This window comes from Salvelinus sp. IW2-2015, linkage group LG10 (genome assembly GCF_002910315.2).
Source record: "Salvelinus sp. IW2-2015 linkage group LG10, ASM291031v2, whole genome shotgun sequence".
In the NCBI taxonomy this organism is placed as follows: domain Eukaryota; kingdom Metazoa; phylum Chordata; class Actinopteri; order Salmoniformes; family Salmonidae; genus Salvelinus; species Salvelinus sp. IW2-2015.
The window spans coordinates 4,058,801-4,084,643 of record NC_036850.1 but is presented as its reverse complement, the minus strand read 5'-3'; the positions used below and the strand labels follow the sequence as shown (position 1 = coordinate 4,084,643).

General features: G+C 40.2%; 1 protein-coding gene across 1 annotated transcript in view; it reads right to left on the bottom strand.

Moving 5' to 3' along the window:
• The window catches only part of LOC111969188 (protein kinase C-binding protein NELL1-like), a 460,771-nt gene extending 436,259 nt beyond the window's left edge, over positions 1 to 24,512 (bottom strand). Inside the window, exons 1-2 of the mRNA XM_070445292.1 lie at positions 24,392 to 24,512; positions 23,579 to 23,707 (exon numbers count right to left, since the gene is read on the bottom strand). Coding sequence (XP_070301393.1) covers positions 23,579 to 23,707; positions 24,392 to 24,440 — 178 coding nt within the window. The 5' untranslated portion in view covers positions 24,441 to 24,512. The remainder of the gene's footprint in view (positions 1 to 23,578; positions 23,708 to 24,391) is intronic.
• Positions 24,513 to 25,843: the final 1,331 nt, after the last annotated feature.

Here is a 25,843-nt window from a genome sequence, read left to right as displayed (position 1 = left end):
TCTGAGATACAAATAATAAGATCTTTCACACAATTTTAACTTGCTAACACTTTAACTTGCTATACTTTAACTTGAAATGAAAACGATTGTAAAAATTATGAGTGTGTAATATCTGAAAATGTAGCTGGCAAGTCTATCTTACCCATATACATTATGGTTGGATGCTTCTCCCTGTCATAGATGCCATGGTTGCCCTTAGTTTGAAAATGTAATCTGGAGACAGGTGTTTTCTCCATCTCCTTAGTTTTGAAACTTGAATTCCATTGATTTCAAAACTCAGTCCTCCAGAAAGTGGTCCGCAGTTCTACTAAGAAATATGTTTTTTTTAAAGGAGCGTTAGACAGGATTACCTAGACATACTGACCAGCTCAAATGGACAGGACGCATGCTATATGGCAGACCAATCCCAACTCATCTCTCGGCATGTCCAGCCCACTCATTATCTCAGCCAATCATGGCTAGCGGGAAGGTTGACGTTTTTTTCTGAGGCTAAACCATCTAGGCTCGTAATTTAACAATTGTATTTGTATTCACAGATGGCATACACGTTTGTTATTAAGGCATATGAAAATGCACATGTTCCAGAAGGCATTTCTGCCCAAAAACACATTGCTAAAAAAAAATGAATATGTTCAAATGGCTCTCGTGTGAAGTAGTGATGTTATGTGTGCTCACACTCTGGCCTCTAGGTCACCAGGCTGCTCGTTAAGGCGCACACCTGTCACCAGAGTTATGCGCATAATGACACACACGTGGACTCCATCACCTCTTTGATTACCTGCTCTTTATACGTCACTCCCTTCGGTTTCTTCCCCAGTCGTCATTGTTCCTGTTTCATGTCGGTTCGCTGTTTGTGTTTATTGTTTTGTTAATTTATTTATTAAATGTATTCACTCCCTGAACTTGCTTCCCGACTCTCAGTGTACATCGTTATAAGTGACCTGCGACATACACTGCCTTGCAAAAGTATTCACACCCCTTCGCATTTTTCAATTATTTTTGCATTACAATCTGTAATTTAAATGGATTTTAATTTTGATTTCACGTAATGGACATACACAAAATAGTCCAAATTGGTGAAGTGAAATTAAAAAAAGAACTGGCAAAAAAGTAAAAATATAAAAATTACGGAAAAAGTGGTGCGTGCGTGCATACTGTATGTATTCACCCCCTTTGCTACGAAGCTTCTAAATAAGATCTGGTGCAACCAATTACCTTCAAAAGTCATATAATTAGTTAAATAAAGTCCACCTTTGTGCAATCTAAGTGTCACATGATCTGTCACATGATCTCAGTATATATACACCTGTTCTGAAAGGCCCCAGAGTCTGCAACACCACCAAGCAATCGGCACCATGAAGACCAAGGAGCTCAGGGACAAAGTTGTGGATAAGTACTGATCAGTGTTGGGTTCAAAAAAATATCCAAAACTTTGAACATCCCACGGAGCACCATTTAATCAAGTTTTTAAAAATGGAAAGAAAATGGCACCACAACAAACCTGTCAAGAGAAGGCCACCCATCAAAACTCACAGACCAGGCAAGGAGGGCATTAATCAGAGAGGCAACAAAGAGACCAAAGATTACTCTGAAGGAGCTGCAAAGCTCCACAATGGAGATTAGAGTATCTGTCCATAGGACCATTCTAAGCCGTACACTCCACAGAGCTGGGCTTTACGGAAGAGTGGCCAAAAAAAATCCATTGCTGGGCCTCCCAGGTGGCGCAGTGGTCTAAGGCTGTGCCACCAGAGATTCTGGGTTCGAGTCCAGGCTCTGTCGCAGCCGGCCGCGACAGGGAGGCCCATGGGGCGGCACACAATTGGCACAGCGTTGTCCGGGTTAGGGAGGGTTTGGCCAGCAGAGATATCCTTTTCTCATCGCGCATTAGCTACACCTGTGGTGTGCCGGACGTAGTGCACACTGACCAGGTCACCAGGTGTACGGTGTTTCCTCCGACACATTGGTGCGACTGGCTTCCGGGTTGGATGGGCAGTGTGGCTTGGTTGGGTTGTGTTTCGGAGGACACATGGCTCTCGACCTTCGCCTCTCCCGAGTCCGTATGGGAGTTGCAGCGATGAGACAAGACTGTAACTACTACCAATTGGATACCACGAAATTGGGGAGAAAAAAGGGGTCAAAGCAACAACAAAAAAAGCCATTGCTTAAAAAAAAATAAGCAAACAGGCATGTGCGAGACTCCCCAAACATATGGAAGAAGGTACTCTGGTCAGATGAGACAAGGAAAACGCTATGTCTGGCGCAAACCCAACACTTCCCATCACCCCGAGAACACCATCATGTTTTTCATCGGCAGGGACTGTGAAACTGGTCAGAATTGAAGGAATGATGGATGGTGCTAAATACAGGGAAATTCTTGAGGGAAACCTGTTTCAGTCTTCCAGAGATTTGAGAATGGGACGGAGGTTCACCTTCCAGCAGGACATTGATCCTAAGCATACTGCTGAAGCCAAACTTGAGTGGTTTATGGGGAAATATTTAAATCTGGCCTTGGGCCTCAAAGCCCAGACCTCAATCCAATTGAGAATCTGTGGTATGACTTAAAAGATTGCTGTACACCAGCAGAACCCATCCAACTTGAAGGAGCTGGAGCAGTTTTTCCTTGAGGAATGGGCTAAAATCCCAGTGGCTAGATGTGCCAAGCTTATAGAGACATACCCCAAGAGACTTGTAGCTGTAATTGCTGTAAAAGGTGGATTACAATATATGGACTTTGGGGGGGTGAATAGTTATGAGTTTTTTTGTCTTATTTCTTGTTTGTTTCACAAAAAAAAGATTGTGCGTCTTCAAAGTGGTAGGCATGTTGTGTAAATCAAGTTATACAACCCCCCCAAAAATCTATTTTATTTCCAGGTTGTAAGGCAACAAAATAGGAAAAATGCCAAGGGTGGTGAATACTTTCGCAAGCCACTTAGTTTACTGAAACGGCTCACATGTATGTAGCTAGTGGGCTAAGCTGTAGCATTAGCAATGTCTTTCAAAAAGGAGGCAACTCACAAATGCGGAAAAAATTGCAATTTTATAAATTCTGACAATGAGTCTGAATATGAAAGTCAGGAATCAGATTCTGAGGAGCTGCCCCCCCGACCTTGTATCCATTGAGAACCCTGAATCTGAGGACACCTTGCCCACTGACGAAGTCCCAGGTCCCTTTGAAGATGCTGGTGGTGATGTAGACAGACCGACAGTGAATGAAGTACAGGAGGCCTTCAACCATTTCACCCCTCCTGGCCCTGCCGTTTGCTTTGATGAGTCTCAGTCTGGAGTGCAAAGCTCCTTGCCGTTTCTGACAGAGGAGCTGGTGGGAGACAAAGTAGAGGAGACCAATAACTACACCTTGGAGCTACAGGAGAAGAGCGAGCCAGGAGTGAGGGGCAAACTCTAAATGGGTGACAACCACAATTAGTGAAATGTATACCATCCTGGTGACAGTCCTAATGGGAATAGTAAAGAAGAGCTCCCTTGGAGAATACTGAAGCACAGATCCAATGTTATCAACTCCGTTCTTTGCCACCTTCTTTTTCCAATACCACTTCCTAGTTCTGCTGCGATGCCTGCATTTCGTCAACAATGCTGCTGCCAACCTAAATGACCCGTTACACAAAATAATTTCTGTTCTTACCAACCTGACATCAGCATTTGGTTGGGTCTTTGTGCCATACCATGACTTATGCATTGATGAGTCCCTGATGTTATGGAAGGGTTGGCTGGCGTTCCGTCAATATATTCCCTCCAAAAGGCACAGGTTTGGGGTCAAGTTCTTTGTCATGTGCGGCGTGAAGACATGATTTGTCCAGGACATTATAGTCTACACAGGTTCCACCACTGACATTAAACATTATGAGGGGCTTGGGGTGTCCAGGTTGGTGGTGATGACCATGCTGGCTCCTCATCTTGGCAAGGGACACACTTTGTATGTGGACAATTGGTACAGCAGTCCCCACACTCTTCCAGCATCTGCTCTCCAACAGCACAGGGTCGAACAGAAAGGGGATGCCGGCATTCGGATGAAGGAAGATGCAGAGAGGGGAAGTGGAGTTCAAGGAGAATGGTTAACAGCTGGCTGTAAAGTGGCATGACAAACGAGACGTCCATGTCCTCTCCACTGTTCATACAGCAACCATGTCGGCCACAGGGGAGGTGGACTACCTGACGGAAGAGAGAAAGATCAAACCAGACTGTGTGCTTGACTTTAACCTCAAAATGTGAAAAGTGGATAAGGGGGACATGATACACAGCTTTGTGGAATGCGCTCGGAAAACTACCAAGTGGTATAAGAAGATATTTTTCCATCTGACACTGCTGCCCTCAATGGCCACATAGTTCACAGCCAACTAACAGGTGAGATAATTACTGAACAAGGGATTTTTTGTAATTGGAAGTAGAGTTCCATTATATGCCTTTAGAGATGGGGGGAGGAAATTCAGTTGTTCAATCACTGCATGAATATTAAATATGGGTTATGCATATTTATACGTTCGTGAAGTTTTTTTTATCTAGTAAAAAAAGTTGTTGTTTAACCACCAGCAACATTTACATATAGGCCTATGTGTTTTCTTGCTGTGTTTTCATCGTAAAACAGTTAACGAGTGTACGCTCAAACAATATGTTGCTAGCATGCAAAAGCTGGCTTCAATCATCAGCTTCAAAATGTCAAGCTCCAGTTATGATATTGACAAATAATTGGCAAATAATGTTCAATACTTTGTGTGTGGTTTCTGAAAGTACAGAATCAAAAATAATTATTAGTCATTAGAATACAATATCAAGATACAGCAATAAAACAATTACAAAGTAACATAACACTGCTATAAAAGGAATAAATTGCATTGACAAAATCACAGATATGAGATATATAACGTAAGAAACAGTAACTGTTGTACTCCACAAGGGGGAAGGGCAGAACAGAGCTATGCTAAACAGGCCAAATGAAAACAAACCATGGTCATAAGGTCAAGGTATCTTCAAAAGACAACAAGCTAATACTTCTGACGCAATTAGCATTGTTTTACAGAGCTAATAGAAGAATGTAGCTAGCTACATAAGCACAATTGAGTATAACACCATAAAGGTTAAGCAATAAGTACCTTGCATGTCCGTGGTTATAAAGAATACACACATGTTTTATTGTCCAAAGATAGTGAGCTACAGTAGAAACGACATGCAGAAACTAAAATAACGTAATAAGGTACTTACTTTCATAGGAACGCACACGTCCAAAGTTATCATCATGTAGTAAGGAAAACAACAATGAAGGCAATGTGGGCACCAGCCAGAAAATGTGAAACAGTTTGTGCAGGTCCTGTTCTGACTGGAGATGTGCAAATGTCTGCATACTTGATCTGCGGAAACAATGGGAAGTGCTTGGGGAAGTTTGTCCGGCTCAGTAAAGCCAAAAATGATAATTGTCCACAAAAGTGAAATGGCCTACTTTTATGAGGAGGCGGAACACACAATTCAAACTGTTCGAAAATCATTTGAAATTGACAAGTTGAAACCGCCTAGAAATTAAAGCAGGCAGCGTGTCTCGGTTTGATGGCAGCGCGGATTAACTGTCATGTTGCGTAACAATCAAATTTTGGAAAAGTGAGCGTATTCTGACATCATGTGCATAAAAAAACTTACACTTACACTTACAAACTTACACCATATGGATTAAATATGTGTTTCTCTCACCCATCTAAACACAATACCCCATTATGACAAAGTGAAAACATAATTTTCAGGTCTTGACACAGATTTTCAAGTAGATTTAAGTCAAAACTAACTCGGCCACTCAGGAACTCACTGTTTTCTTGGTAAGCAACTCCAGTGTAGATTTGGCCTTGCGTTGTAGGTTAATGTTTTGCTGAAAGGTGAATTCTTCTCCCAGTGTCTGGTGGAAAGCAGATTGAACCAAGTTTCCTCTAAGATTTTGCTATGCTTATCTCCATTCTGTTTCTTTTTATCCTGAAAAACTGCATATCTTAACAATTACAAGCATACCCATAACATGATGCAGCCACCACTATGCTTGAAAGTATAGAGAGTGGTACGCAGTAATGTGTTGTATTTGCCCCAAACATAACACTTTCTATTCAGGAAATGTTTTGCAGTATTACATTAGTGCCTTTGATGCGTGTTTTGGAATATCTTTATTATGTACAGGCTTTTTTATTTTCACTCTGTAAATTAGGTTAGTATTGTGGAGTAACTACAATGTTGTTGATCCATTCTCAGTTAACTAACTAACTAACTGTTTTAAAGTCACCATTGGCCTCATGGTGAAATCCCTAAGCAGTTGCCTTCCTCTCCAGCAACTGAGTAAGAAAGGACACCTGTATCTCTGTAGTGACTGGACGTGTTGATACACCATCCAAAGTGTAATTAATAACTTCACCATGCTCAAAGGGATAATCAATGTCTGCTTTTTTTACCCATTTTCCAATAGGTTCCCTTCTTTGGAACACATTGGAAATCATCCCTGGTCTTTGTGGTTGATTCTGTGTTTGTAATTCACTGCTCGACTGAGGGACCTTACAGATAATGTGTGAGGTACAGGCAGTGATTTAAAAAATCATGTTAAACACTATTATTACACACAGAATCCATGCTACTTATTATTTGACTTGCCCATTTTTATCCCCGAACGTATTTAGGCTTGCCATAACAAGGGGTTGAATACTTATTGACTCAAGACATTTCAGCTTTTCATTTGAATTAATTTGTATACATTTAGAAAAACATAATTCCACTTTGACATTATAGGGTATTGTGAGTTGCCAGTGACACAGTGACGGTGTACGCTGTGTTTCTCTTGATTAGCTTATTTTTTCAACAACTAAATTAGACAATCAATGCTGTGCTATCTGAGTGATGAGATGTTCACCCGCCGGGTCTTTATCTCCATTTGAGGAAGTAAAAACAAAATCAATGAAACTGTGTTGACTCCAACACTCGACTGCAATCTTCTCAATGAGGAAATTAGAAGGCAATTCCACACTAAGTGGTCCTGGATATGAAACAATAATAAAGCCCCTTATTTCAAATCTAAATCACCTTTTAGGGTTTTGTTTTATTTAATGTTGTAGGCCTAGATATAAACAGATAAAAGCTGACTTGCAGGACCAAAATGTGTTTTTTGTTTTACAATTAAACTGTAAAATGCAATTTGCCATGTTTATGCTGTATGCTTTACTGTAGGTATCGACAAGATTGGAGCGTTGATTATACACAATATATACACACACAAGTATCCTCGGTTGCAACACTCCAAACTGCCACTGGAAGCAATGTCAGCACAATAACTGTTTGTCTGGAGCTTCATGAAATGGGTTTCCATGGCAGAACAACTGCACACAAGCCTAAGATCACCATGCGCAATGCCAAGTGTCGGCTGGAGTGGTGTAAAGCTCGCCGCCATTGGACTCTGGAGTGATGAATCACGCTTCACCATCTGGCAGTCCGACGGACGAATCTGGGCTTGGCGGCTGCCAGGAGAACGCTACCTGCCCGAATGCATAGTGCCAACTGTATATTTGTTGGAGGAGGAATAATGGTCTGGAGCAGTTTTTCATGGTTCGGTCTAGGCCCCTTAGTTCCAGTGAAGGGAAATCTTAACCCTATAGCATACAATGTCATTCTAGACGATTCTGTGCTTCCAACTTAGTGGAAACAGTTTGGTGAAGGCCCTTTCCTGTTCCAGCATGACAATTCTCCTGTGCACAAAGCGAGGTCCATACAGAAATGGTTTGTCAAGATCGGTGTGGAAGAACTTGACTGGCCTGCACAGAGCCCTAACCTCAACCCCATCAAACACCTTTGGGATGAATTGGACCGCCAACTGCGAGACAGGCCTAACATCAGTATCCGACCTCACCAATTACGCGTGGCTGAATGGAAGCAAGTCCACACAGCAATGTTGCAACATCTGGTGGAAAGCCTTTCCAGAAGAGTGGAGGCTGTTATAGCAGCAAAGGGGAGACCAACTCTATATTAAAATGGCCATGATTTTGGAATGAGATGTTCGACAAGCAGGTGTCCACATGAGTATGTATAATCAATTTACAAGTGTTAGCTATTGAAATTATTATTATATATTGTTTTAACCTAAATCAAAAACTGTTTTATTAACAGAAACGGAACTGACATCAAAAAGCACTAATCGCCCAGCACTATTATGGAAGCTTAAGTAATAGCTAACGCCTGTAGATTGATTATAGCCATGGGAGGAACATATAATCAACACTCCAATCCTCCCGATACCTACTATGAACCAAATACGGGTATTTTAAAACTGTTTCCAGCAATACTAACTTGAATTAGTATTATATTATTAATTAATACACATTAAACCTTTACTGTATAATGCATAATGCTTTTTGAGGTCGGTTCCATTAGGTAAAAAACAAAAAAACACGGTTTCCGATTTGAATGATGATACTTACAATTATTTTTGAGCGTTTTTATCAAAATTCTAAAGCCAAATATTGAGAACATTCAATTGCCAAAACATTCCATTGTCTTCTAACTTTTTAAATGTGATGATTTTCTATTATTTTATTCCTTAGTAATCATAACCAAAAATACATCAACAATTTGGTTAATCGCTCAGCACTATTCCACAATGATGAAATTACACTACACACAGCGATTTCATTGAGCGCAAGTATTCAGTTAATTGGTGTGGCAAATGTTTACTTATCTCGGCAATTAGCTCAGCGTGGACACTAATATCGATACAAGCACTCTCATAGTCCAAGGTTCTCATTAATATGCAACCAGCAGCAACGCAAACTGTGCCAAAGAATGAAAAAAAAAAAAACATCCACAGAACAGAAGGAAAGAAAACCAGCGAGCGTAAGCATCTCTCCCTCGCTCTTTTCACTTCTCTCCCAAAAGCACCAGGTACGATTAGACAAAACTAGATGAAGACCCTTCATGTGGAGATTCCGTTGATCTGACTAGTTTAAATCGGCTTCTCTTATCAGGAGCGCCAGCGGTGACACATTTTTCCTTCACCCGTAATGTAGGGTCATAAAAGCCTAGCTTCCCATGCCAACACATGACATCTGTTGTTTATGTATCACTGGTTAACGCTAGCGACCAGGGGACGGGGGGGTGAGACTACTCCCGCAGCCATGGAACAGGTCTGCCAACCCAGCAGCAGCCAGATCTGGGCCTCTCTCCCTCTTCATCATCTCGCTCTCTCAGCCTCTCCCTCCCTGCACCCTGAGCCTGTTCCTGTCATCCTCATCCAAAACTCCACAGCACTAATGTGTAAATAGTGGCCAAAGGACCATATCAGGCTTTGTGCGTTGTAGGCTGACTTGTTGAGATTGCAGAGTTGCTGCTTGATATTCCCTTGTCAGCTGCCCGCTGCAAGCTCTTATTGTTTTTGGAAATGGTCTTCTTCTTGAGTGTCAGTGCTCTACGCTCTTAGAATTAGTGGTAACTCGAGAAACCCTGGGGTTTCTCAAGGAACCATTGCGAGTCAATGATTCATATTTGCACCTTCTGTTAGTTGAGGGGTTCTTTAAATGGTTCAAGGAAGCAACGGGTTCCTGGAGGAACCCTGGAGTGGAGACGTGGCTTAGTAGGGGCATGGCTTTAAGATATACTGTATTTTTTGTTGTTGAGTTTCTGTTCTGTTGTATTGTCATCACATGTTAAGTTTGAACACAGACAGTTGTGTAGCTTCAACGATGCTATCAGAGGTGTAGGAGTTCTTCAAGAGCTTATGCAAATCCTAAAGTTGGAATAGTTACCACTTTCTTACTGTATTATATTAGAATATATAATATGCATAAATAGTCAAAGAAAATTTTCATTTGCAGTGTACAAACTGCCTAATGAAGACCTAAGGGTCGAAACGTTGTTATAAATAAATATCACCTGGGAGCATGAGCAGCAGTATGCGGCGTTTTCCTGTCTGTTTTCCATGAGTTTGCCTACAACTCCAGCACCTGAGGAAAGTACCTGCATGTGCGTATGTTCTTTAGCTAGCATATGAACAGGAATGACATTTATACTAACGCGTGACCTAAAATAACTACAGTATCTGAAAGCCCAGCCTCCAATTTGATATGCTGCCACCTCTACAATATAGATCATAAAAAAGGCTCAAAATTGAACCATTCCATCACAAAAAGGTTCTGGTTTGAACCTCTTCAAAAGGGATTCCTCGATTAACCTTTTTCAACTGGAAAGGTTCCCCCGGTGTGGCAACCCAAAATATTATTCTAGGCACCTTTACTTCTATGAGTGTACAGGGCCAAGGGTTTATGGGGGAATGAGTGCTTATGGGTAAAGGAGGAGCTGCTAAAATGGGTCATGAACACTGTTTATTGTGAAAGTTTTGGCCTGTATTCACAAAGTGTCTCAGAGTAGGAGTCCTGATCTAGGGTCAGTTCTGCCTTTTAGATCATAATGAACGGACAGAGAGACCTTATCCTATAGCAGCACTCCTACTCTAAGATGCATTAGGAGTACGGGCCCTGAACCCCACTCTGAGTGATAGCGGTTAGTTCAGACTTATACCTCTGTTTTAATTCAAGCTTTTTTTGTACAGGTAAGTCAATTATTTCTGTGTACACACATAATTTTTTTTGGAGTCACTTAGAAATGTCCTTGTTTTCCATGAAAACATACATGAAATTAGTTGCAAATTGAATAGGAAATATAGTCAAGACGTTGACAAGGTTATAAATAATGATTTTTAATTGAAATAATAATTGTGTTCTTCAAACAAAAGAATCCTCCATTTGCAGCAATTACAGCCTTGCAGACCTTTGGCATTTTAGTTGTCAATTTGTTGAGGTAATCTGGAGAGATTTCACCCCATGCTTCCTGAAGCACCTCCCACAAGTTTCTTCTTCAAGATCCCTTAAAACCCTGTACAAATCTCCCACTATACCACCACCAAAGCACCCCCAGACCATCACATTGCCTCCACCATGCTTGACAGATAGTGTCAAGCACTCCTCCAGCATCTTTTAATTTTTTCTGCGTCTCACAAATGTTCTTCTTTGTGATCCGAACTAGAGGTCGACCGATTAATCGGAATGGCCGATTATTCGGGGCGATTTCAAGTTTTCATAACAATCGGAAAACGGTATTTTTGGGCGCCGATTAGCCGATTTTATTTATTTTTTATTTTATTTTTTATACCTTTATTTAATTTTTATTTAACTAGGCAAATCAGTTAACTTCTACTTGGTCACCATCCCGGATCCGGGAGCATCCTCATCAGTAAAAAAGCTGACTAGCATAGCCTAGCATAGCGCCACAAGTAAATACTAGCATATAAATATCATGAAATCACAAGTCCAAGACACRAAATGAAAGAWACACATCTTGTGAATCCAGCCATSATTTCRGATTTTTWAAATGTTTTACAGCGAAAACACAATATGTATTTCTATTAGCTAACCACAATAGCAAAAGACTCAACCGCATATTTTCACAATTTTTTTACCGCATAGGTAGCTATAACAAAACAGACCAAATAGAGATATAATTAGTCACTAACCAAGAAACAACTTCATCAGATGACAGTCTTATAACATGTTATACAATAAATCTATGTTTTGTTCGAAAATGTGCATGTTTGACGTATAAATCATAGTTTTACATTGCAGCTACCATAAAAAATATCACCAAAGCAGCCGGAATAATTACAGAGAGCAACGTGAAATACCTAAATACTCATCATAAAACATTTATGAAAAATACATGGTGTACAGCAAATGAAAGATAAACATCTTGTGAATCCAGCCAATATTTCAGATGTTTTAAGTGTTTTACAGCGAAAACACAATATAGCATTATATTAGCTTACCACAATAGCCAACCACACAAACGCATTTATCAGCAGCAAAATGTAGCGGTTGCAAAAACCAGCAAAAGATATTAAATTATTCACTAACCTTGACACCTTCATCAGATGACAGTACTATAACATCATGTTACACAATACATATATGTTTTGTTCGAAAATGTGCATATTTTGAGCTACAAATCCTGGTTTTACAATGTGAATACGTAGCCAAACTGCACAAAATTCTCCGGAGATATTTTGGACAGTCACCTAATCTAATCAAAGAACTCATCATAAACTTTACTAAAAAATACATGTTGTACAGCAAATGAAAGATACACTAGTTCTTAATGCAATTGCRGTGTTAGATTTWWWWAAATAACTTTAGTACGACATACAGCTTACGTTATAGCGAGACAGCGCCTGCAATGAGGGCGGAAAATAGAACTAAACKTTTTCCACAGAAATACGAAATAACATCATAAATGGTTCCTACTTTTSCTGAGCTTCCATCAGAATCTTGTACAAGGAGTCCTTTGTCCAGAATAAATCGTTGTTTTGTTTTAGAATGTCCTCTTCTCCTGTCGAATTAGCAACCATAGCTAACCAAGTGGCGCGAACATGTCCATCTTCTCTCGACGCAAACAACGCAAAACTCCAAAACTCCCGATAAACATTGAATAATCTGATAAAAGTTGATTGAAAAAACATACTTTACGATGATATTATCACATGTATCAAATAAAATCAAAGCCAGAGATATTAGCCGTGTATACCGAAAGCTTTTCAGAAGCCAATGCTGATGTCCTTCCCGCGCCTTCGAAGACAAAGGAAATAGTGGTCACGTCATTCCAAGAGCTCTTGTTCGACCTCAGATCAAGCTAGACACCCCATTCCACCTCCCAATGCCTGTTGACATCTAGTGGAAGGCGTATGAAGTGCATGTATATCCATAGATTTCAAGCAAATGAATAGGAAGGCCCTGGAACAGAGCCTCGATTTCAGATTTTTCACTTCCTGTCAGGAAGTTTGCTGCAAAATGAGTTCTGTTTTACTCACAGATATAATTCAAACGGTTTTAGAAGCTTGAGAGTGTTTTCTATCCAATAGTAATAATAATATGCATATTGTACGAGCTAGAATAGAGTACGAGGCAGTTTAATTTGGGCACGATTTTTTACAAATAGAAAATAGCGCACCCTATTGAGAAAAGGTTTTAAGAACACATTCTTATTTTCAATGACGGCCTAGGAACGCTCTGCTTCAGGGGCAGAACGACAGATTTTTAACCTTGTCAGCTCGGGGGATCCAATCTTGCAACCTTACAGTTAACTAGTCCAATGCTCTAACACCTGATTACATTGCACTCCACGAGGAGCCTGCCTGTTACGCGAATGCAGTAAGCTAAGGTAAATTGCTAGCTAGCATTAAACTTATCTTATAAAAAAACTATCAATCGACTGTCATTGCTCTAATGTGTACTTAACCATAAACATCAATGCCTTTCTTAAAATCAATACACAAGTATATATTTTTAAACCTGCATATTTAGCTAAAGGAATTCCAGGTTAGCAGGCAATATTAACCAGGTGAAATTGTGTCATTTCTCTTGCGTTCATTGCACGCAGAGTCAGGGTATATGCAACAGTTTGGGCCGCCTGGCTCTTTGCGAACTAATTTGCCAGAATTTTACGTAATTATGACATAACATTGAAGGTTGTGCAATGTAACAGGAATATTTAGACTCATGGATGCCACCCGTTAGATAAAATACGGAACGGAATAAACGTTTTGTTTTCGAGGTGATAGTTTCCGGATTAGTCAAAGGTTTATGGTTTAGAGAGAAATAGTCGACGCGTTATAATTCCTGTAATAACTTGCGGCTGAACTTGAAAGGGGTTCCTTCGTTATTTTACCGTTCATGTCTTCCATAGAGAATGTCTTGATCTACTTCAAATAAGGTCTGTGTTTCGTGCAGGCTTATAAACCGCCTCGACGTTTTGATATCCGTGTAAATCTCACTAGGATAAGGTAACGTTTGTCAACATATTTTCAGAAATCCACTCTACAAAATATATTTAGCCAATATTGATCAGAGTTACCTTGTCCTATGGATATCTACACAGTTATATAATTGTCAAGGTGGTGTAAGCCTACACGAAACACAGACCTTATTTTAAGTGAATCTAAAAATGTCCTATGGAATAAATGAAAGAACCGCTTTTCAGATTTTGCTAGAAGGTGTCATGGGAATTATGACTCGCACTTCGGTCGTCAATTCTTAACATGCCCATTATTAAAATAGGATTTCCTGCATATAGAAATTACAGTTTTTGTTTTCAACATTCATCACAGGTAACTTAAACTCTATTTTTATTCAAACAGTTGAGAGTATTTGTCTCCTAAGCAGACTCTTCAGTATCATTGTCACTTCAGAGTTGGGTGTGTGTGTGTATTTATGTAGTATATTAAGTTAAAATAAAAGTGTTCATTGTTCATTTGTCACGTTCCTGACCTGTTTTCTGTTAGTTTTTGTATGTGTTAGTTGGTCAGGACGTGAGTTTGGGTGGGCAGTCTACGTTTTGTGTTTCTATGTTGGTTTAATGGGTACCTGATATGGTTCTCAATTAGAGGCAGGTGGTTTTCATCTCCTCTGATTGAGAATCATATTAAGGTAGGTGGTGTCACATTGTTTGTTTGTGGGTGGTTGTCTCCTGTGTCAGTGTCTSTGTATGTTACGCCACACGGGACTGTTTCGGTTTTGTTTGTTCGTTCGGGTTTTGTGTAGTCTGTTTTTCCTGTTCGTGCGTTCTTCGTGTTACATGTAAGTTCTTACGTTCAGGTCAGTCTACGTCGTTTGTTGTTTTGTTTCTATTCAAGTGTTCYTCGTGTTTTCAGTTTTGTTAATAAATATCATGTCTTATCACGACGCTGCGTTTTGGTTCAATCCCTGCTCCTCCTCTTCGGATGAAGAGGAAGAGGAACACCGTTACATCATTCAGTATTGTTGCAATTGTCATTCTTACAAAAATGTGTGTGTGTGTATGATATATATATATAATAAAAAATATATTTTTTATAACTCGGCCGATTAATCGGTATCGTCTTTTTTTGTCCTCCAATAATCGTTATCGGCGTTGAAAGATAATAATCGGTCGACCTCTAATCCGAACACCTCAAATTTAGATTTGTCTGTCCATAACACTTTTTTCCAATCTTCCTCTGTACCGTGTCTGTGTTCTTTTGCCCATCTTAATCTTTTCTTTTTATTGGCCAGTCTGAGATATGGCTTTCTCTTTGCAACTCTGCCTAAAAGGCGAGCATCCCGGAGTCGCCTCTTCACTGTTAATGTTGAGACTGGTGTTTTGCGGGTACTATTTAATGAAGCTGCCAGTTGAGGACTTGTGAGGTGTCTGTTTCTCAAAATAGACACTAATGTACTTGTCCTCTTGCTCAGTTGTGCACCTCCCACTCCTCTTTCTATTTTGGTGTTAGGATCACATTTTAAGAGTAAATGACTCCACAGACACTAGAAAAGCTAAACCAAGTATAATTTTTCCCATTGCATTCAGACATCACATTTCCACCACCACAAGTATATATACTCCAATTTCAGACACTCCTCCTTCTCTCCAATTTTTACATCTTTGATGGAAGACGAATTGATAGGATAATAAACCATTGTTTCTTCCTTAAGGGAATCTGACCTGACCTCAACCCCCCTTCAGGTCTAAACCAAAGATCTCCACCAGTCTCCCCTAACACATTCCACAGGCATCTGTCTCCTACAGATAACCATTAACTTCTGATGTAAAAACCAGTCTCTTTCACTTCTTTATATACTATGCTTCTGAGTATAACAATGTCCAAGTTTAACCCAGAATCTAACACTAGTTAGAGCCAGTTTGCCCTGTTCTGTGAAGGGAGTAGTACACAGCGTTGTACGATATCTTCAGTTTCTTGGCAATTTCTCGCATGTAATAGCCTTCATTTCTCAGAACAAGAGTAGACTAAAGAGTTTCAGAAGAAAGTCTTTGTTTCTGGCCATTTTGAGCATGTAATCGAAACCCACAAATGCTGATGCTCCAGATACTCAACTGGTCTTAAGATAGTTGTATTGCTTCTTTAACAGTTTTCAGCTGTGCTAACAAAATTCCAAAAGGGTTTTCTAATGATCAAATAGCATTTTAAAATGATAAACTTGGATTAGCTAACACAACGTGCCATTGGAACACAGAAGTGATGGTTGCTGATAATGGGCCTATGTACGCCTATGTAGATATTCCATGAAATATTAAGTAAATTAATTACTTAAAAATCATACATGTGATTTTCTGGATTTTTGTTTTAGATTCCGTCTCTCACAGTTGAAGTGTACCTATGATAAAAATGACAGACCTCTACATGCTAGAGTAGGAAAGTAGGAAAACCTGCAAAATCGGCAGTGTATCCAATACTTGTTCTCCCCACTGTATATATATATATATATATATTAAAAATTGCCGTTTCCAGCTACAATAGTCATTTACAACATTAACAATGTCTACACTGTATTTCTGATAAACTTTGTTATTTTACTGGACAAAAAAATGCTTTTCTTCCAAAAACAAGGACATTTCTAAGTGACTTCAAACGTTTGAATGGTAGTGTACATACATACATACATTGCACACAGTACATGGGTTTTTATTTATTTTTACATTGTAGAAAAATTGTGTAGACATGAAAACCATGAAATAACAAATATGGAATAATTTTTCAAAGTAGCCACCCTTTGCCTTCACAGCTTTGCACACTCTAAAACCAGCTTAATTAGGTAGTCACTTGGGATGCATTTCAATTAACAGGTGTACCTTGTTAAATGTTAATTATATATTTTTTTTCTTAATTCGTTTGAGCCAATCAGTTGTGTTTTGACAAGGTAAGGGTGGTAAACAGAACTTAGGCCTCTTTGGTAAAAGTCCAAGTTAAAATAAGCAGAGAGAAATGACAGTCCATCATTACTTTAAGCCATGAAGGTCAGTCAATGCGGAACATTTCAAGAACTTTTAAAGTTTCTTCAAGTGCAGTCGCAAAAAACATCAAGCACTATGATGAAACTGGCCCTCATGAGGACCGCCACAGGAAAGGAAAACCCAGAGTTACCTCTGCTGTAGAGGATAAGTTAATTAGAGTTAACTGCACCTCAGATTGCAGCCCAAATAAATGCTTCAGAGTTCAAGTAATAGACACATGTCAACATCAACTGTTCAGAGGAGAATGCATGAATCAGGCCTTCATGGTTGCATTGCTGCAAAGAAACCACTAGTAAAAGGACCCTGATAATAATAAAGAAGAGACTTGCTTGGGCCAAGAAACACGAGAGATGGACATCTGATGTGTCCAAATTTTAGATTTTGGGTTCCAACCATTGCGTCTTTGCGAGACGAGTAGGTGAATGGATGATCTCTGGATGTGTGGTTCCCACCGTGAAGCATGGAGGAGGTGTGATGGTGTGGGGGTGCTTTGATGATGACACTGTCTGTGATTTATTTAGAATTCAAAGCACACTTAGCCAGCATGGCTGCCACAGCAGCACACATATGTGTGACCTCCAAGACTATTGGAAAAGCATTCCCCATGAAACTGGTTGAGAGAAAAAGCAAAGCTGTTATCAAGGCAAAGGATGGCGACTTTGAAAAATCTCAAATATATATTTTGATTTGTTGAACACTTTTTTGGTTACTACATCATTCCATATGTGGTATTTCATAGTTGTGATGTGCTCACTATTAGAAAAAAAATTTAAATTAAGAAAAACCCTTGAATGATTAGGTGTGTTCAAACTTTTGACTGGTACCACACACACACACACACACGTGGCCAAAAATATTGGCACCCTTGCACATTTTTCAAATAATGCGCCATTTCTTCCAGAAAACTGTTGAAATTAAAACATATTTTGATATCCACATATGTATGTCTTCGGTGTGCAGTTGAACAAAACAAAAATCGGAATAATTGACTGAATTTTAGCTAATTCCACAAAGAAATCCTGAAATGGCCCAGACAATGTTTTTGGCACCTTCTAGAAGTAGTTAGATTTCAAGCAGGTGATTCTCATTTACTTTGGAATTGAACTCACCTGTGCTGAGTGGAAGGTGCCTGCAGTATAAAAGTCATGTATTCAACCAGTTTGAATAGAAAAAAGGACACATTATCCTGTTTTGTGTCACTGTGTGTACCACAATGAGCATGGACAAAATAAAGAAAACCAGAGAATTATCTGAGGAGGTCAGACAAGATTGTAGCCAAGCATGGACAATCTCACGGCTACAAATCAATTTCCAGAGACCTTGATGTTCCTGTTTTTTCCACCATACGTAATGTTATCAAGAAGTTTAAGGCCCATGCCACTATAGCCAACCTCACTGGACATGGCCGCAAGAGAAAACGTGATGGAAAATTGCAGCGAAGGATTGTTTGAATGGTGGAGAAAGCACCTCGGTGAACTGCCACACAGATTCAAGCTGACCTTCAGACACAAGGTACGACAGTTTCAACTCGCACCATCCAATGACAACTCAATGATAGAGGGTTATATGGTAGGAGACCCAGGAGGACCCCACTGCTGAGAGAAAGACATAAGAAAGTCCAACTGCAATTTGCCAAAACACACCTGAACATGCCAAAATCCTTCTGGGAGAATGTCCTGTGGACAGATGAGACCAAATTAGAGCTTTTTGGAAAAGCACGCCATCTCTGTTTACAGAAAACAAAATTAAGCTTTCAAAGAAAATAACACCTTTCCTACAGTTAAACATGGAGGAGGTTCAGTGATGCTTTTGGGTTGCTTTGCTGCCTCTGGCATTGGGTGCCTTGAACGTGTGCATAGCATCATGAAATCAGGGTAATACCAAGGTATTTTGGAGCGCAATGTTGGGCCCAGTGTCAGAAAGCTGGGTCTACGTCGAAGGAGGACAATGACCCCAAACACAGTTCAAAAAGCACCCAGGAATGGTTCAAGACAAAACGCTGGACTGTTCTGAAGTGGCTCAACAATGAGTCCAGATCTAAATCCCATTGAAAACTTGTGGAGAGATCTGAAAACAGCAGTTAGGAGAAGGTACCCTTCTAATCTGGGAGAACTGGAGCAGTTTGCACAAGAGTAGATTTCCAAAACACTATATGCACCAATATTTCAAAATTGTGTTTTTTTTCATCGGGAATAATTGCTTATGGGTGCCTTCATAGATTTTAGATATTAATTCAAATTAGTTTTGCTAAACGCTATATATCCATTGTTTAGCTGAAATGGAATGTTTGTATCCTGTATATTTGACTCTGATATGTAGTTGCTGCCCCGCCGCCCCTCCCCCCCAGGTATCTTAAAATTAATGTACTAACTAAGTTGCTCTGGATAAGAGCGTCTGCTAAATGAGATTTTCACAAATATATACTTTTTACAGTTCTTATATGTAGTTATGTTACATTTGACTGTGTACAACCTAGCAGTTCTACTTATTTCTGAAAGTCAGTCAGAGTTGTGCAACAAAAAAAACATGATTGCATCTGAAATAAAAACATTGAACAACCCAAATGTCATGATTTAGATAGTGGAAAAAGTCAAGTTAATACTGAACCAATCCAACTCTGAGCTAGTAATGTTGGTAACACTAAGAAGAAATTCAGTTTACAAAACAGGTTGAAATTACAACACAATGACATCACTTCAACCAGTTTCTGGTTGTAATGACCTTATATCGCTTGGATGGACCGGTTCCGCACCAATCCCACACTGTTGAGCCACAGACCTGAGTTCAAACACTATTTAAAATCATTTCAAATACTTTAGCTGGGCTTGATTAAACTTGTAATTGCACAATGGAGCCAATAGAATAGTTGTTTATGTGCAAACCCGCCCATCTGGCATTCTCAAGCAAACAGTAGAAGTATATCAACAATTTAAAATAGTATTTGAACCCAGGTCTGCTGAGCCACAGCGAACCAGGTCGAGATACGCATCTGCTGCCGTGGACCAATTAAATGGGGATCAATTATCCGAACGATGCTCCCCGGAGCTTCCTTGTTCAACACCAAGAATAACACCATGACATACCAGGTGTGCTCCTGCTGTCACAGACACACACAGTAATAAGAATAACACTATGAAACCAGAAGGTGTGTTCTTGCTGCTAGCTCTAGGTGAAGGAGACCGTTTCTGTTTCCATCCTTAACAAACTGAGGTCTGAATAGGAGGCCTGGTTAAATACTATTCCTTCTGGCATCTTATGTCAGCATTGTAAAATTATACTGTATACATGTAAAGGACAGGCTTTCTGTGTTTGTTGTGATTGCGGAACAGACCATAGTGAACAAGATACTACTGCTGCTGCTACTAAACGGCGGACAGGTAAGCGCACCCGGGTCGCTGGAGTGATAACGCCCAGTTCGCCACTGAGTGTGTTGTTGACAAATCGTATTTTACTAGCCTGAGGTATAATACAGTCATGTGGTTCTGTCTCGGACATGGAGCTGTGTTTATTAGCTGCAGGAACTGTGTTTAATTTGCTTTATTCTGGGACAATGTGGACCGCCCAGACATTCAATGTAGCAACTGTTTGCTTGCAGAGGACTACAGGGGTGAAGTGGCTACTCTTAGCAAACAAGTAGCGAAACAACACAAGCTACTAGGGAATTGACGCCCGCCTACTTTTTCCTCTCTTCCTTCCCAGTTGCCGGAAGCCGCTCCGGCCTGGTGGAAGTGTTGCCGCTGTGTCGGCTCTCCAGAGCCAACTGGCTGGTACTCTGCATGGATCCCTCCCCAAAAGGGTGGTAGGATGGAGCTAGTAGGATAGTAGGATGTCTAGTAGGATGTCCCTGTTTGATTTGGTGGATGTTCCAGTTCTTGATCCTACCAACCAGCCATGGAGATATGTCACCCTCTGTGGAAGTCGAAAACAGCGTCCTCTGGCAACGGGGGCCTCCTTGGAATTTTTAAGCCCGGACACAGAAAGGGCTTTGCCGCCCTCGATCCAGAGGTTCTGGTGCCTTCTTCCCTGGGGGCTTCCGATTTGAAACCGGATACAGAGGTACCTGCTCCTTCGTCCTCTATTCTGTCTCCCTCGTCGGTGGCTTCTACCCCATGAATGCAGTAATAATGCTCCCGAGTGGCACAGCGGTCTAAGTCACTGCATCTCAGTGCTAGAGGCGTTACTACAGACCCTGGTTCGATCCTGGGCTGTATCACAACCGTCTGTGATCAGGAGTCCCATAGGGCGGCGCACAATTGGCCCAGCGTCGACCGGGTTAGGGGAGATGACGCCCGGGGTAGGCCATCATTGTAAATAAGAATTTGTTCTTAACTGACTTGCCTTGTGAAATAAAAGGTTCAATAAAATAGAATGTGCCTTTGAACCAGAGTTATAGTCTTAGAACTGAGGCGGTTTGCAGCACAGCCTGCACTTTCAGCTCAAACATAAATAACATGAGCATGTCTACTTCCGATAAGCTTCCCAGTATAGCAATAAAAACAGACAAGCATTCCAGAAGTGCTAAAAATAGCCCACATATGCAGCCTAAGAAATACATTTCATGAAATCAATGACTTGCTAGTAACAAATTACATTCATATTCTGACCATCTCTGAAACTCACTTAGGTAACACCGTTGATGATACAGTCGTGGCAATACATGGTTATAACATCGACAGAAAAGACAAATGCCAACGGGGGTGGTGTTGTGGTCTATTATTAAGAACATTCCTGTAAAGCTTATAGAGGATCTCATGTTAAAAGTTGTTGAAAAAATATGGCTACTGGTTCATCTGCCTCACCTAAAGCCCATTCTTGTGGGAAGCTTCTATAGACCACCAAGTGCTGACACTCAGTATCTGGATAATACTCCAAATCCATCGGATGAAGTGATGACAATATAGTAGCCATATCTAGGAAAACCAAAGTTCCAAAGGCTGGGCCTAATATAGTGTATGGGAGTTTTGTAGTGATTCCTATGTTGGTGATGTAAAGAATATTTGTTGGTCTGTGGTGTGTAATGAGGAACAACCAGATGCTGCACTTGACGCATTTATGAAATTGCGTATTCCAGTTACTAATAAGCATGCGCCTATTAAGAAAATGACTGTAAACATTTTTTTTTAAATAAAATAATCCCTGTGGATTTATGAGGAATTGAAAAATGGTATGGTTGAGAGGGACGAGGCAAAATGAATGGCAAATGGCTGCACAATAGATTGACAAACATACTTCAAATTGAGAAATCATGTGACTAAACTGAATAAAATAAGAAGAAACTATACTACAACAAAGATAAATAATATAAAGAATGATAATAATTGTTGGAGCAACTTAAATTATATTATGGGGAAAAATGCATATTTACAAAACCCACTAATATTGCCAACTATTTTAGTTATTTATTCATTGGCAAGATTAGAAAATTTATGCATGACATGCCAGCAACAAACACTGACGCTACACATCCAAGTATAACTGACCAAATTATGAAAGACACAAGCACTGTGAGTTTGAATTCTGTAAAGTGAGTGTGGAAGAGGGGAAAAAATTGTTGTCTATCAACAATGACAAACCACCGGGGTCTGACAACTTGGATGGAAAATGACTGAGGATAATAGCGGACGACATTGCCACTCCTATTTGCCATATCTTCAATCTAAGCCTGCTAGAAAGTGTCTGCCCTCAGGCCTGTAGGGAAGCAGAAGTAATTCCACCACCCAAGAATAGTAAAGCCCCTTTACTGGCTCAAATAGCCGACAAATCAACCTGTTACCAACCATCTCTTCACATTCCCCAAGTCAAGAACAGACTATGGGAGGCATAAAGTACCACGCAGAACCATGGCTACATGGAACTCTATTCCCCATCAGGTAACTGATGCAAGCAATCGAATCAGATTTTTTTTAAACACATAAAAAATTCACCTTATGGAACAGCGGGGACTGTGAAGAGAGAGATAGACACACACACACACACACACACACAGGTACAGACATGCATACGCACACACACACTAGAACACACACTCACACTGTAATATTGCTGTATTATACATTTTGTATTGCAGATATAACATTATTACACCACAATAGGATGTACTGTTTTATATTTTCTTTCATGTGTGATGTAAGTGATGTAATGTGTTTGGACTGCAGGGAGAACTGCTGCCTTGCCAGCAGCTAATGGGGATCCCTAATAAATACAATTGCAAAATAAAGGCAAACACAACGCATTGCGCCAATAGGGTTAACCCACTTGGTGGGTATTGTAACATGAGTATCGCCCGTGGTTCGACTACTCAGCCCCCTCATTTGTCCGGCCTGTGCGCTATGATGGCCTCACGGCTGCCATCCCACTTCTGACACCAACGTAGCAAACAGGAGGGGCAGGGAAGTGAACCCGGGTCACTGCCATGAAAGGCAAGCACCCTACGCATTGCACCAAGAGAGTTTACCCACATGGTTGGAATTGTAACACGGTTCATATTGCCAGGATCGTTACAATACATTGGTGATGTAATGATGATGATTAGTTCAGCATCTGTTACCAACAGTTTGCCTAAAATATTCGGGATAATCTTACAACCACGAGTCAGAGCTTGGGTAACCTACATCTTACAAATGAAATGAGTTTACCAAACGTTCTCACGATTCCACGCCCAGTAAAATATTTCTGCAATTCACTGATAAGTAAAACAATGAGCTATCAATCAATTAACAAACAAATAGAGAAAAGAAGTATACATTACCTCGAAATAAGAAGGCTTTGCTATTTTTGTGAAGCCCTGCCACTTGGGTAAATCCATATGTTGCATTTGCGAAGTCAAGTTCATTGATGATATCAATCTGGTAATCGGGATCTATTCCAAAACCGAAAACTGTAGGGGGGAAATATTATTTAGCCATTGTCACACATTGGGTGCACAGTTACATACGTACATAAACAAGGCACTTCTTTAATGATTGAGTTTGAGCATCAAACTTCAGCCTCTGCGTGATACAACGAACTGCAACACAGTCAAATAACATGGGGGGATTCAATTCATGCGATTTCAAAGCACCTTCACCTAGGTACAGTGGCAATCACATCAGAGACAAAACGCGTAAATTGCATGGCACTAGACATCATATACCATATAATGGCAGATGACTTTAAATGAAAGTCTATATAATCCAAATATTGGATTTATTGTTGCGCGGGAACAAATTGACTGCTGCATCGACCTGTGTGACACCTGTCATTTGTATAGGGACTTTTGCGCGTTCTACAGATGTGGTCTGGCAGAACAACATACCCTACGTTTTAGGAGATGATAACTATGCTATTTATCTGTACTATAAAACTAATTCCAAAAATATGATTTATAAATGAGGGGCAAATTGAAACAAAAAAATGGATTAATAAAAAATCTACAAGGGACAAACGAACAAAAATCCGATCGAGGTGCTTATCGGGCTATGGAGAAGGAGAGGGTGCGCATTAAACAACTATGCTGACAGAGCTGATATGATACCTACAACAATAGGTAAACTAACTGCATATGTCCCCGTGTGACACCTACCTGGTTTCGCAATGAGCACTACGGATAACAAAGCCACGTAAATATCCATGTGTGTGAAGTTGCACTGTACAGTTTCCTCAGAAATATCCGACGTCGAGCGCTTCGCTGGCAATACACTTGCTCGAGTCTGTCTCGCAAACTGCGCTCGTCTCACGGGTGCTGGGTGCAGAGGCTCGGAGCGTTCCACATCATGGAAATAGGGGTTCTGTCGGTGCGCACGTACATTCCCTTGAATTTACTCTAAATACCATTGCCATCTACTCAATAAGCGATATTATTCACAAAGCTGGAATAAATCCGCATTAGCCATCCTCCTGAATTGAAATTAATCTATAGACGATATTTTTGCACGGCGAAAATAAATCTTAATCCTCCCCTTCAGTGATGATAGACACGTCCAATTCTGGAGGTGATATGTTTTTGAAGATAGTCAACTGGGACCTGTAATAAGAGTTGGGATTCTAACAAGTAAACTACATGTAATCACAGAACACATAGGTTATGAATCATCATCTCTGACATAGCCGTAGCTCTTTTTTGCAGATAATTAGATGCAGCATTTTGCACAACAGAATAGGCCTATGATGATAAACCTAAAATGAATTGAATCAACCGGATTTATTTAACCAGCTCATAGTCAGGTTCTCATGAATGTGTCTTTTATTCGGGACTTCACGCTGTTAGACTACATTCAATCCATAAATCCCCGACATGTGTCCATCTCCTGTCTCTCCTCCCTTCCCTCTAACTCGATCAATCTCTCGCACCCCTAGGATACTGAGGGCTTTTTATAAGCACGGGTACTCCAACCTACCTCCCTCCTGGGAGCTGTCTTTGTTGGATACCATTAATCACGCTCCTTGCTTCTCCATTACATTATGGCATTTATCCACGGCGTGGACAGGACCTTTGTGTGCACAGTAATGCACTCCGAGCGCTAGGGAGAGTAAAGTTCTCGATATGATGTGTGTGACGAGTCTACGTCTACTAATTAGTCACTATAAAGAAAAAAAATACCATCAAACTATCCTGGCAGATTCATCTCTTAAAATCCTATTGTATTGTGCAGTGCACATATTTTCAAATACCCAGGTAATATTAATTTCGGTGTTTTTGTTACACAGTTAGTGAAAATGAAAGATAACTACCCAGCAAACCAAAATTGGCTCCGTGAAGATTCCTAGAACATTCCTTAGGTTGTGGCAAATGTTCTCATAACACAACAAAATATCCAGTTGTGTGGGTGATTATACAATGTTTGTACAAAACATTCTTCACCTTATGTTGCAAGAATGTTCTCAGAACACATTTCGGCTGTTCTTTACCTGTAAACTGAATGAGAACATTTGGGGAATGTTCTGTGGTGGTTGTTAAAGACGTTGTGCACAACATTTTAGTGAATGTAAGGAGAACATTCCAAGGATATTTATTTTAAAACATTTTCCCCCAAAA